General features: G+C 40.2%; 1 protein-coding gene across 1 annotated transcript in view; it reads right to left on the bottom strand.

Annotated features, from left to right (window-relative positions):
• SLC9C2 (solute carrier family 9 member C2 (putative)) overlaps positions 1–14,919 on the bottom strand; it is a 152,934-nt gene that overhangs the window by 17,832 nt on the left and 120,183 nt on the right. Inside the window, exons 24-25 of the mRNA XM_073804299.1 lie at positions 10,695–10,843; positions 8,394–8,519 (exon numbers count right to left, since the gene is read on the bottom strand). Coding sequence (XP_073660400.1) covers positions 8,394–8,519; positions 10,695–10,843 — 275 coding nt within the window. The remainder of the gene's footprint in view (positions 1–8,393; positions 8,520–10,694; positions 10,844–14,919) is intronic.

Raw genomic sequence — 14,919 nt, 5'->3', positions numbered from 1 at the left:
GCTGTCCAGTTTTCCCAGCACCACTTACTGAACAGGCTTTCTTTTCTCCATTGTATACTCTTGCCTCCTTTATCAAAGATAACGTGACCATATATGCGGGGGTTTATTTCTAGGCTTCTATCCTGTTCCATTGATCTATATTTCTGTTTTTGTGCCAGTACCATACTGTCTTGATTACTGTAGCTTTGTAGTATAGTGTGAAGTCAAGGAGCCTGATTCCTCCAGCTCCGTTTTTCTTTCTCAAGACTGCTTTGATCATTCAGGGTCTTTTGCATTTCCATACAAATTGTGCAATTTTTTGCTCTAGTTCTGTGAAAAATGCCATTGGTAGTTTGATAGGATTGCATTGAATCTGTAGATTGCTTTGGGTAGTACAGTCATTTTCACAATGTTGATTCTTACAATCCAAGAACATAGTATATCTCTCCATCTGTTTGCATCATCTTTAATTTCCCTCATCAGTGTCTTATAGTTTTCTGCATATAGGTCTTTTGTCTCCTTAGGTAGGTTATTCCTAGGTATTTTATTCTTTTTGTTGCAATGGTAAATGGGAGTGTTTCCTTAATTTCTCTTTCAGATTTTTCATCGTTAGTGTTTAGGAATGCAAGAGATTTCAGTGCATTAATTTTGTACCTGCTACTCTACCAAATTCATTGATTAGCTCTAGTAGTTTTCTGGTAGCATCTTTAGGATTCTCTATGTGTAGTATCATGTCATCTGCAAACAGTGACAGTTTTACTTCTTCTTTTCTTATTTAGATTCCTTTTATTTCTTTTTCTTCTCTGATTGCCATAGCTAAAACTTCCAAACTATGTTGAATAATAGTCGTGAGAGTGAGCAACCTTGTCTTGCTCCTAATCTTAGAGGAAATGGCTTCTGTTTTTCACCATTGAGAGTGATGTTGGCTGTGGGTTTGTCATATATGCCTTTATTATGTTCAGGTAGGTTCCCTCTATGCCTACTTTCTGGAGAGTTTTTACCATAAATGGGTGTGAATTTTGTTGAAAGCTTTTTCTGCATGTATTGAGATTATCATATGATTTTTATTCAATTTGTTAATATGGTGTATCACATTGATTGATTTGCATATATTAAAGAATCCTTGCATCCCTGGGATAAACCCCACTTGATCATGGTGTATGATCCTTTTAATGTGCTGTTGGATTCTGTTTGCTAGTATTTTGTTGAGGATTTTTGGATCAATGTTCATCAGTGATATTGGCCTGTAGTTTTCTTTTTTTGTAACACCTCTGTCTGGTTTTGGTATCAGGGTGATGGTGGCCTCATAGAATGAGTTTGTGAGTGTTCATCCCTCTGCTATACTTTGGAATAGTTTCAGAAGGATAGGTGTCAGCTCTTCTCTAAATGTCTGATAGAATTCGCCTGTGAAGCCATCTGGTCCTGGGCTTTTGTTTCTGGGAAGATTTTTAATCACAGCTTCAATTTCAGTGAAATGGAAATTTCAATTGAAAATTCAATTTCAGTGTGACTGGTCTGTTTATGTTTCCTATTTCTTCCTGGTTCAGTCTCAGAAGGTTGTGGTTTACTAAGAATTTGTCTATTTCTTTCACGTTGTCCATTTTATTGGCATATTGTTGCTTGCAGCAATCTCTCATGATCATTCATATTTCTGCAGTGCAGTCGTTACTTCTCATTTTTCATTTCTAATTCTGTTGATTTGAGTCTTCTCCCTTTTTTTCTTGATGAGTCTGACTAATGGTTTATCAATTTTGTTTACCTTCTCAGACAACCAGCTTTTAGTTTTGTTGATCTTTTCTACTGTTTCCTTCATTTCTTTTTCATTTATATCTGATCTGATCTTTATGATTTCTTTCCTTCTGCTAACTTTGGGGTTTTTTTTGTTGTTCTTCTTCTTTCTCTAATTGCTTTAGGTGTAAGGTTAGGTTGTTTATTTGAGATGTTTCTTGTTTCTTGAGGTAGGATTGTGTTTCTAGAAACTTCCCTCTTAGAACTGCTTTTGCTGCCTCCCATAGGTTTTGGGTCATCGTGTTTTCATTGTCATATATTTCTAGGTATTTTTTTATTTCTTCTTTGATTTCCTCAGTGATCTCTTGGTTATTTAGTAGCATATTATTTAGCATCCATGTGTGTGTATTTTTTTTACAGTTTTTTTCCTGTAATTGACGTCTAGTCTCATAGCGTTGTGGTCAGAAAAGATACTTGATAAGATTTCAATTTTCTTAAATTTACCAAGCCTTGATTTGTGACCCAAGATATGGTCTATCCTGGAGAATGTTCCATGGGCATTTGAGAAGAAAGTGTATTCTGTTGTTTTCCAATGGAATGTCCTATAAATATCAATTAAGCTCATCTTGTTTAATGTCTCATTTAAAGCTTGTGTTTTCTTATTTATTTTCATTTTGGATGATCTTTCCATTGGTGAAAGTGGGGTGTGAAAGTCCCCTACCATTATTGTGTTACTGCTGATTTCCCCTTTTATGGCTGTTAGCATTTGCCTTATGTATTGAGATGCTCCTATGTTGGTTGCATAAATATTTACAATTGTTATAACTTCTTCATGGATTGATTCCTTGATCATTATGTAGTGTCCTTCTTTTTCTCTTGTAATAGTCTTTATTTTAAAGTCTATTTTGTCTGATATGAGTATTGCCACTCCAGCTTTCTTTTGATTTCCATTTGCATGGAATATCTTTTTCCATCCCCTCACTTTCAGTCTGTATGTGTCCCTAGGTCTGAAGTGGGTTTCTTGTAGATGGCATATACATGGGTCTTGTTTTTGTATCCATTCAGCAAGCCTGTGTCTTTTGGTGGGAGTATTTAATCCATTCGCATTTAAGGCAATTATCAATATGTATGTTCCTATGACCATTTTCTTCATTGCTTTGGGTTTGTTTTTGTAGGTCCTTTTCTTCTCTTGTGTTTCCCACTAAGAAGGTCCTTTAGCGTTTGTTGTAGAATTGGTTTGGTGGTGCTGAATTCTCTTAGCTTTTGCTTGTCTGTAAAGCTTTTGATTTCTCCATCAAATCTGAATGAGATCCTTGCCGGGTAGAGTAATCTTGGTTGTAGGTTCTTCCCTTTCATCACTTTAAATATATCGTGCCACTCCCTTCTCACTTGTATTGTTTCTGCTGAGAAATCAGCTGTTAACCTTATGGGAGTTCCCTTGTATGTTATTTGTCGTTCTTCCCTTGTGGCTCTTAATAATTTTGCTTTGCCTTTAATTTTTGTCAATTTGATTACTATGTGTCTCAGCGTGTTTCTCCTTGGATTTATCCTGCCTGGGACTCTCTGCACTTCCTGTCCTTGGGTGCCTATTTCCTTTCCCATGTTCAGGAAGTTCTCGACGATAATCTCTTCAAATATTTTCTCGGGTCCTTTCTCTCTACTCCTTCTGGGATCCCTATAATGCAAATGTTGGTGCGTTTAATGTTGCGCCAGAGGTCTCTTAGGCTGTCTTCATTTCTTTTCATTGTTTTTTCTTTATTCTGTTCTGTGGCAGTGAATTCCACCATTCTGTCTTCCAGGTCAGTTATCCGTCCTTCTGCCTCAGTTATTCTGCTATTGATTCCTTCTAGTGTATTTTTCATTTCAGTTATTGTATTGTTCATCTTTGTTTGTTTGTTCTTTAATTCTTCTAGGTGTTTGTTCTCTAATTCTTCTAGGTCTTTGTTAAACATTTCTTGCATCTTCTCGATCTTTGCCTCCATTCTTTTTCCGAGGTCCTGGATCATCTTTACTATCATTATTCTGAATTCTTTTTCTGGAAGGTTGCCTATCTCCACTTCATTTAGTTGTTTTTCTGGGGTTTTATCTTGTTCCTTCATCTGCTACATAGTCCTCTGCCTTTTCATTTTGTTTATCTTACTGTGAATGTGGTTTTTGTTCCACAGGCTGCAGGATTGTAGTTCTTCTTGCTTCTGCTGTCTTCCCTCTGGTGGATGAGGCTACCTAAGAGGCTTGTGTAAGCTTCCTGATGGGAGGGACTGGTGGTGGGTAGAGCTGGGTGTTGTTCTGGTGGGCAGAGCTCTGCAAAACTTTAATCTGCTTGTCTGCTGATGGGTGGGGCTGAGTTCCCTCCCTGTTGGTTGTTTGGCCTGATGCAACCCAACACTGGAGCCTACAGGCTCTTTGGTGGGGCTAATGGCAGACTCTGGGAGGGCTCACGCCAAGGAGTACATCCCAGAACTTCTGCTGTCAGTGTCCTTGTCCCAGCGGTGTGCCACAGCCATCCCCTGCCTCTGCAGGAGACCCTCCAACACTAGCAGGTAGGTCTTGTTCAGTCTCCTGTGGGGTCACTGCTCCTTCCCCCTGGGTCCTGATGTGCACACTACTTTGTGTGTGCCCTTCAAGAGTGGAGTCTCTGTTTCCCCCAGTCCCGTCGAAGTCCTGCAGTCAAATCCTGCTAGCCTTCAAAGTCTGATTCTCTAGGAACTCCTCCTCCCATTGCCAGCCCCCCAGGTTGGGAAGCCTGATGTGGGGCTCAGAACCTTCACTCCAGTGGGTGGACTTCTGTGGTATAAGTGTTCTCCAGTTTGTGAGTCACCCACCCAGGTGTTATGGGATTTGATTTTATTGTGATTGCACCCCTCCTACCGTCTCACTGCAGCTTCTCCTTTGTCTTTGATGTGGGGCACCTTTTTTGGTGAGTTCCAGTGTCTTCTTGTCAATGATTGTTCAGCAGTTCATTGTGATTCCGATGCTTTTGCAGGAGGGAGTGAGTGCACATCCTTCTACTCTGCCATCTTGAACCAATCTCCCAGGTGCCGTTCTGAAATCCTCCCTCTAGCTCTTTCAGACCTTTTTTTTCCAACTTTTGTCTTCAGGCTTATCTTTGTACACTATTACCTTTTTAATTAACCACATCAGTTCGAGGGTGAAAGAAGGGAGGAGTAGTGAAAATTAACTATTGTTGCTGTGATGGAGACCAAGACTGAAATCAATGTCTACAATGAGGGGTGTTTGTTTTATTTATTACAGGAATTTTAGTTATCCATGCAATCCCTGGGCTGTTCCTAATGAGAATAATGCCCATGTGCTCCCAATTCATCACATTTTTCTTTATCCTAGTGAAATCTGATTTAAATGGCTATTAAGAACCAACATATTAAGGAAAAGGGCCACTTAAAGAGTGAGCCGTATCTGTAAGTGGGTGGAGAGGGTCCGGCAGCTTTGCATTGGCATGGCAGGTTAAGGAGGAGAAGAAGGTTGTGCCCTGGATATATAGTCACCTCAGGTGTATGGAAACCATTAATTTCTGGAGTTCTCTCTCATTGTTTTTCCCATCCCTCCCCCATTCACTGCAGGATGGTCCATTAATTATACTTGTGAAAGTATTACCTATAAAGAACCCCAAATTCAAATTTTATTTTCAAGTTGGATATTTTAAAAAACTGAACAGGATGCAGATTGTAATAAACACCCTTTAGATACCTTCTTTCCAGTCCAGGCCCATCCCTCACCTCCCACCCTCATTTATTTGAGGTCTGTTTTCCAAACTACCCCCAATGGCCCCTGCCCGTCAGGTTTCCTCCCCCTCACAGCCACACTCGTACTTCCCAAAGCTGGAGATCTGGTTCAAGCTAAGTCAGTTGGATTTCTCCCTTAAGAATTTGAACTGAGGGACAAAGAGCCTGGGAGTTGAGAACTGAGTCATCATAGCCAAGTGCTACAGGAAGGGTCCACAAATTCCTACCACTGATATCCCAGAGCTGGCCTGATTCTCACCCTGCTCAAGGTTAGTCAACTGTTTCTTAGCTTCTGTATACCACCACGATATATTTTCAGTAAGCTTCCCTTTTGCTTAAACTAGTTCAAGTAGGGTTTTGTTACTTTCAACCAAAGAAGTCTTAATTTAACTAAATACGAAATCAATTTCAAAAGAAAAATTCAAATATTTCTGGCATGAAGAAAACACTAGTATGGCCTAAATGAAATCAGATATTCAAAGCTCAGTAGAAACTCTACTAGGATCGCTGTCTTTCTAGAAAACAAGGAAAATGTCCCCTCGTTATGAATAAACAGATGACATAAATCTCCATGACTAGACAACAAGGTACAGTACAACCAAATTTGTAGTAAAGCAAGTACTGTTCTTCATCACAGAGTTTTCCTGATTCCAAAAATCTAACGGGTTTTAACAAGTTGACAAAAAAGTTATTATCCCTATAATTCATATAATAGCCACAAACTGGTGGTCCGTGAGTCACACCCAATCCACAGATATATTTTGTTTGGCTTGCACTGTATTTTTAAAATTCTGAACTTGTTACCAAGTTTTAAAATTTTGGAATTTTCACCTAAAAATTCAGATTTACGGATCCTCTTTTTAAAAAAACTGACCTCTACATTATTAAATCTAATAGTCAGTTTTCAGTCTTCATCTTATTTGATCTCTCAGCCTCATTTGACATAGCTGATCACTTTCTCCTTGAAATATTTTCTTCACTTGGCTCTGGGGCACCATTCTTTTTTATTTTCCTCCTATGTGATAGATAACTCAATTCTTTTTTTCCCAGTTTTATTGAGATATAATTGACGTACAGCACTATATAAGTTTAAGGTGTACAGCATAATGACTTGACATACACATATTGCAAAATGATTACCACAATAAGTTTAGTTAACATACATCACCTCATATAGTTACAAAAAAATTTCTTCCTTGTGATAAGCACTTTAAGAATCTACTCTCTTAGCAGTTTTCAAACATACTATAAATATATAACTATGTAACTATAGTCATCATGTTGTATACCCAGTATTTATCTTATAACTTGGAAGTTTGTACCCTTTGACCCACTTCTTCAATTCACCCAGCTTCGTCTCCCCACCTCTGGTAAACATCAATCTGATCACTTTTTCTATCCTCAATTCTTTTTGCTAATTCTTCCTCATCTCCCCACCTCTAAATGTTGGATAACTCAAGACTCGATCCTTGAATGTCTGTAATAATTCCTTAAATTATCAAGTTTCAAGACCTTAAATATCAGCTCTATGCTGACAACTCTGAAATGTCTTTCCCCAGTTTGGCCTCCCACCTGCCTTCCGGTCATGTATCTAACTGCCTACTTAGCAGTTCCACTTGGATGTCTAATAGCTTGCTCAAATTTAACCTCTTCAGAAGCAAATTCTTGTCCCTCCCCATATAAATCTTCTCTTCCCCATCCAAGTAAATGGTTACTCTATTTTCAGACTATTTTCTAATTTCAGACTAAAATCCTAGAAGTCATTCCTTCTCTCTAACACTCACTCCATCAACATCTATATGCTTTCTCTTCAAAACCTATCAAGGGGGCTTCCCTGGTGGCGCAGTGGTTGAGAGTTCGCCTGCCGATGCAGGGGACACGGGTTCGTGCCCCAGTCTGGGAAGATCCCACGTGCCGCGGAGCGGCTGGGCCCGTGAGCCATGGCTGCTGGGCCTGTGTGTCTGGAGCCTGTGCTCCGCAACGGGAGAGGCCACAACAGTGAGAGGCCCGCATACCAAAAAAAAAAAAAAAAAAAAAAAAAACCTATCAAGAATCTTTCACTCATCCAAGCCACTGTCATCTCTTGCCTACATTATTGTAATCACCTCCTAACTGGATTCCCTGGCTTGCTCTTGACCCCTTACAGCCTGTTCTCAACACATCAACAAATGATCATTTCTAAGTATAAGTTAGATCATGTCTCTTCAAAACCTTTCAATCTGTTTCCATTTAATTCAGAGTAAAAGCCAAAGTCCTTACAATGACCTACAAAGTTCTACAAACTCAGGCTCTCCACAACTGCTTAGGCTTCATCTCCTCCCTCCATCATTGGTTCGGCCACAGGGGCCTTTGTGATGTTCCTTGAACACAACACACCTCAGGGCATTGCACTTGCCTTCTCCTGGGTATCTATATGGCATGCCCCCACACTTATTTCAGATCTCTTTCCAAAGGAAACTTATTAGCGCAGTCTTCCCTAACCACCCCTATAAAATAGCTGCCTAACTATATTCCCTTTTTTCACCTTTTCTCCATATAGCATTTGTCACCATCTGACAGACTATACATTTATTCGTGGATGTGTTTATTGTCAATCTCTGTCCATATAATACAAAGTCCATGAAAGCCGGAACTTATTTATTTTGTTCACTGCCATAACCCCAAACCTAGAACACAGAGGCTAAGATGGAATTGGTAATAATCAGGTAACATAGATAACTCATCCTAAGCAGATACGCAATTATAAAAAATATTTTTGCCCTTCAGGCTCAAAATGAAATCTACTCTTCTGGGTTTTGCTAGGCCTCCGTTTTGACTTACCCTTCACTGGACATTAAAGGATTCTTGCTTTGGATAAGTTTTCTTGTTAATCTTGCATTAGGGAGTGGAAAAAATGAAAACCAATTATCATTGAACCTGAGTTAGAATAGAAGACAGAATCTTTACCTTGAAGAACTCAATGAGAACATCTTTATTTTCTAGCCAGATGATATTATGAAGATATTTGTCAGGAGTAGGGGGAGGAATTGCCATTGGAAAGTTATTCAGTGATTTTATTTTTGAAAGAAGCACCTAAAAGAAACAATCAAAATAATAGTGATCAGATCCTGTAACAGAAAAGGGACATTAGGTAAAAATGAAGGAAATCTAAATAAAATACTGTTATGCAAATCTAACCATGATTTTGACTCAGAGCTTCTCTCACCCTATTTAAATTGTCCTCTAACTTTTTTTTTGTCCCTATTCTCCCCCTTATTACTATCTTTATTACTATTCCCACTGGTATATTAACTCATATTGAATTTATCATTTTTATAATCCAATTAACAGTTGTAGTTTACCCTATCTTAAACTCAAATTATCTAAAATTCACAGTTGATTACCATATGATTTAATGCCACTTTCTCTAAATTTTTTTTTCATGTGAATAATTTGCTTCTCTAAGTTCTTCTAATTTTGGAGGATATATTTCTAGTTTTGTAGCCTCTTAGAAGCCTTCCCTGACTCCCCCCACCAGTAAGAGATAATCACTTATCTGCCTTATTCCCATGGTATCTCTTACAAATCTCCCTTATGGAACTCATTACATTGTAGTACTATTATTTTTACTTATCTGTTACATGTAACTTTTGTTGATTGGCTGAATAAGTGACTAAATGAAAAAGAGAGGAAGAGTCCATGGACTTTTCAAGACCCCATGGCATGTAGTAGGTGTTCAACAAATATTTACTCAGCTAAACTGGCTAGATTTACCTAGCTCTTTATGACCTGGGATTGATAATTATATCTCTTTAGCTGACAATTAGGCAGTTGGTAGGCATTCAATAAATAACTGTTGAATGATTGATTTACCCATTACCTTTCTAAATAAACCTATAGGAAAAAATAAGACTCTCTCTTCATAAGGGCTATTATTTATTTATTTTAACTAATGGGTATCAAGCATTCAATTGAATCTTATACAATATCCAAAGTAAGACGGGAACAATATACAAAAATACAAAACACAATGTGCACAGAGGTGTAACTTGAAGAATACTGTAAAGCGGTCTTTTTCACCCTTTTGACAGACACTAAGGAGAAATCATATTACCCATTTAGTCCTGTGCCATGACCTTATAGAGACTAATGAGGTAGAGCTATGACAGGGAAAGCTGGCCGGTCCCACGCCCACTTCCCTTCTGGGGCCATGGAGAGGGACTATGTGCAGGAAATATCCAGAAGCACAGTCCATGTGGCCTGTGGCTGAAAGGGACCAGTGACAAGGAAAAGCATTGACACCCAGGAGCAGCTTATTCTTGGGAATACACAGGCAGAATGTGGGACCAGAACTTCCATTTTTCTTCTCTATGCTAGGAGGCCAATAGACCCTTGTACAGAATAGAAAAAAACTTTCCTATTTTCACAATTTGCAGTCTAGATGGTAGAAGTGATAGAGTGGTAGGATTAAACATTAGATATTTTTTCCTCTGTCTTATGTTCCGAATTTTTTTTTTGCAAATTTATAATTTTTCAAAAGTCCATTTATCAGCTAACCACTTAGGGTGTCTTCCTTGTTCCTCTCAGAACTGTTCCCTCCCTGATTTTCACCCCCCCCCCCCCCACACACACACACGATGGTCCCCTCCTGTCTATGTTAACATTAGGAAATTACCACCTCCCTTGCCACAGCTGGTGGGCCTGGGCACTGCATATTCCACCAATGGACAGACAGGCAGAAAAATCTAATGACTTTGTAGAGGGAGCCAAAAGAAGATTCCACAGAGGGGCAACCCTGATAAGAAATGGAGAATCTGAAAGCTTTCTAGGTCATTGTTCAAGTCCCTTCCTGAGGCCTGGCCATGTGGTCTGGCTACCATGGGATCTGTAAAGTGCTCTGTGTCCTTATAATAAATCCTCCAACTCCATTTCTTTGCTAAACCTAGCTCAGATTGGTTCTGTTACTTGCAACCAAGTGGTTTTGACATGGAGTGAACCAGGTAGTGCTGGCACTAGTTTCCATTGGCATTAACAAAGACTTAGGCAATTATAAAGTTTACAACTGTCATGACTCACCCTTTTCCCAATCTCCCTCACTAATTACACTCTGCTAGAGTAGCACTGCAGGCTTGAGTGCTCAGCTTATGGAATCCAGCAATATGGAAAATTGCTTTCTTACCTTCTTACCTTTTACCTATTACCTTTTACCTTTTTACCTTTTACCTTTTGCCTATTACCTATTACCTTTTACCTTATTACCGTTCTTACCTTATTCATCTCAATGCCCTCATGTTTATCAATAATGCCTCTTGACCAAAGGAAGGTGAGGCTTTTCAGAGCTTTAGCAATCACGTTCCGGATTGCCTGCTTAGTCTTCAAAGCAATGACAACATCACGACCCTCATGCTCTATGAGTCCTGAAGCAAATAAAATTATCAGTAAGCAAACAATTCAATAACCACAATAATAACAAATATTTGCATAATAGTTTATAATTTCCAAAGTATTTACACAATATCCTTTCATTCCTGTCTCATATAGAACTTGTGAGACCAGTAGGACTAAAGTTATTTTCATCTTTATTTTACAGATGAGAGAATTGAAAAAAGGCTTCCTTCACCAGCTAAGAGAAAATCACTCCATCTTATTCCCATGGCATCTCCTACATATCTACATTATGAACTCATTACATTGTAATATTATTATTTTTTCTTATTTGTCTCATCCTCCATATTATATAATTTTTGGTGGGTGGATGAACAAATGACTGAATAAAAGTGCCCCTGGACTTTCGCTGGTGGGTCTTTCTGAGATCAAATCTCATATTCTTCCTCTTTAACAAGCATGAGAAATCAAGGGATTGACTGGGAGTCAAGGCTTAAACTGCATCTGTTTCATCCTTGTAATCCTAACCTTGAGCACAACACCTGACATCTGGAAGGTACTCAATCATTTTTTTAACCGAATGAGCTGAGCAGTGAAATGAAGGACAGCATGGTGGAGAACATAGGTTTTAGTGTCTGATACACCTGGGCTTGAGATCTAGCTCACCACTTACCAGCCATAGGACCTCAGGGGAGTTAACCTTTCTAAGGCTCAGTTTCATTATCTATAAAATGAAGATGATAATAGTATTTGCCTCATGGAGCAATTATATGGATTAAATGAAATAATGCATATAAAGCCCTTAACACAATTCCTGATATAATTAGCATTCAGTAATAGGTTGCAGTAACCACACAGGAACAGGCACTCCCTTTCACATGACTGAATCAAGAAAACTTCGTAATATTCCATAGTGATCTAAAACATAAGACAGCGACTCCTAGGCCCCTAATCTTTAAAAGCACAGAAATAAAAATCTGCTTAATACATAAATGGAAAAAATGGGTCCTGGATTTTCTGAGACACTGCCAAAATATTCTGACCTATTGTCTCCAAACTTACAATTTCGTTCATTAGACCATGTTCTTTCAGTTTTGATGTGAAAAGTATGTATGATCCTCATAAATCCATATGGCGTCTTACAGTGTGGTTATGAATACAAAGTGGTTTTGCTTTATTTCTTTTATATTAACGTCCATTTGTTAGGACGTTACCATATGCCAGGCTCTCTACTAGATACTTTTGCACACACTGAGAGCTTGGCCCACAGCCCCCATATGAGAAAAACACACCCGAGAAGTTTTGTATAAAATCCTAGGACTCCCCTGTAGGTTTCAACTCCAGCAGAGTGACTGTAGATGCTCAAGAAATGATACCCCTTGCAGCTCCACATTCCTTTGCAAAGTAAAGCAAAACAAAAACAACACCCTCTGTCAAAGGTAATCTTCATGTGTCTTTTTCTTACAACCTTAAGGCAGGGGTCCCCAACCCCTGGGCCATGGAACAGCACCAATCCGTGGCCTGTTAGGAACCAGGCCACACAGCAGGAGGTGAGCGGCGGGCGAGCGATCAAAGCTTCATCTACATTTACAGCCATTCCCCATCACTTGCATTACCGCCTGAGCTCCACCTCCTGTCAGATCAGTAGTGGCATTAGACTCTCATACAAGTGTGAACCCTACTGTGAACAACACATGCAACAGATCTAGGTTGCGTGCTTCTTATGAGAATCCAATGCCTGATGATCTGAGGTGGAGCTGAGGCGGTGATGCTAGTGCTGGGGAGCGGCTGCAAATACAGATTATCATTAGCAGAGAGGTTTGACTGCACAGAGACCATAAAAAATCAATTGCTTGCAGACTCAAATCAAAACCCCATCAGTGAGTGGAAAGTGACAATTAAGCTGCATCTGGTGGCAGGCTTTAAGTCAGAATCCGACAGTTATTTTAGGCCGTGCATGGCCCGCCCATTATTTTATTTTATTTCTTTTACCCATTATTTTATTCTCCACCTCCATCCGCACCTCTTTCCTGCACTCCACACTTGTCTCAATCACAGTTTTGGTAAGCCCACAAGCTAACCCTAGCCAAAATGAGTAAAAAACAAGCATCACTGGAGGGCTTCTTTGAAAACGGGTAAAGACCTGATGATGATACAGCAGAAGACTCTAAGACTGTCAACAAAAAGAAAGCTGCATTTAGAAGAAAATACTGGGGGTGGGGGTGGGAGTGGGGGGGCAGAGTCAAGATGGCAGCATGGGAGGACACAGAGTTCATGTCGCCCCACAACTAGGATGCCTGCTGGACACTGGTGGGGGAACTCGACGCCCAAGGAGGCGGGAGGAACCCCTGAGTGACTGGATAGGATGTGGGGGTAGTGAGGGGGAAGGAGAAGTGGAGGCCGGACAGGACCAGCACTGCTGAGGGGTGGCTGGGAGAGAGGAAGGGTTCCCATGCCTGCAGGGACCCTCAGGGATGCAGAGGAGAGAGGGAACCACACCTAGTGTTTTCCCTGCCCAATCGGCCCGCAAGAAGCCTGCTGGGCTTCCAGGCTGAGTCCTTCACCCTCTAAGGCCCCCTCTGAAAGACGTTGGTCCTGGGCGGGGGGGTGGCGGGACCAAAAGGAGAAGCGGACAGGGAGGGGCCCTCCGGGATTGGAGGATCAGGGGAAGTACCATGGGCGTTTTCCCCACGCAATCGGGCCCCCGGGAAGCCTGCTCCTGGGCCTGATCCTCCACCTCCAAGGCTCCCTCCAGCTGCGGGGGTCCTAGGGGCATGGGGTGGGGACCAGAAGAAGAGAGGCCAATGGGAAGGGACCCTCTGGGATCAGAGTTGGGGGGAACATGCCTAGCGTTTCCCCCACCCACTGGTGCCCAGGGAGCCTGCTGTGGTCCTGGACCTGGTCCCCTGCCCACTCCTGGGCCCCTCCTGCCACATTGAGCCTAACCCTCACCTCCCACCCCTCAGGGCCTTTTCAGGCCCTGTGGGACCTAAGCATAGGCCCCGCCAACTGCCTAAACCCTGCTCCTGCCTAAGCCCCACCCACAACAGCCAAGACCTTGTCCCTTTTTCTCCTCTTTTTCGCTATTGTGATTCTGTTTCACCTTCCAGTTGTATTCAGTATTTTTATTTTTTTATTTAAAAAGATATTTTTATTTTTTTATATTTTTACTTTTTCTAACATATCTGTTAGTTTTCTATATATATTTTTATTTATAAAAATACATGGAGAACTTTATATTTTTTATTTTTATATTTTTATTTTTTCTAACATATCTGTATTTTATCTATATTTCTATTTTTTCTAACATATCAGTTAGTTTTCTAATCTTATTTTCTGTTTTACTCTTTGATATTGTTCTGCTCCTTTTTTTTTTTTCTTTTCCTGCTCTGCAAGGCTTGCAGGATCTTGATTCACGAGCCAGGGGTCAGGCCTGAGCTCCTGCAGTGGGAACTCTGAGTCCAAACAATGGGACTAACACAGAACCTCAGACCCCAGGGAATATTCATCAGAGTGAGGTCTCCTGGAGGTTCTCATCTTGGCAATAAGACCCAGCTCTACCTAACAGCCTACAAACTCCAGTGTTGGAAGCCTCAGGCCAAACAACCAGTAAGACAGGAACAAAATCCCACCCATCAGAAAAAAAACAATGAGATGACAAAAATATATGTCACAGATGAAGGACCAAGGTAAAAACCAACAAGACCAAATAAATGAAGAGGAAATAGGCAATCTACCTGAAAAAGAATTCAGAGTAATGATAGTAAAGATGATCTAAAACCTTGGAAATAGAATGGAGGCACAGATCGAGAAAATAAGAGAACTGTTTAACAAAGATCTAGAAGAACTAAAGAACAAACAGAGATGAACAACATAATAATTGAAATGAAAAATACACTAGAGGGAATCAAGAGCAGAAAAAATGAGGCAGAAGAATGAATAAGTGAGCTGGAAGACAGAATGGTGGAAATAACTGCTGAGGAGCAGAATAAAGAAAAAGTAATGAAAAGAACTGAAGACAATCACAGAGACCTCTGGGACAACACTAAATGCACCAACATTCAAATTATAGGGGTCCCAGAAGAAGAATAGAAAAAGAGAGAGTCTG

Source organism: Tursiops truncatus, chromosome 1 (genome assembly GCF_011762595.2).
Source record: "Tursiops truncatus isolate mTurTru1 chromosome 1, mTurTru1.mat.Y, whole genome shotgun sequence".
Taxonomy (NCBI): Eukaryota; Metazoa; Chordata; class Mammalia; order Artiodactyla; family Delphinidae; genus Tursiops; species Tursiops truncatus.
The sequence above is the reverse complement of the archived record's forward strand: the minus strand, read 5'-3'. Positions and strand labels throughout refer to the sequence as shown.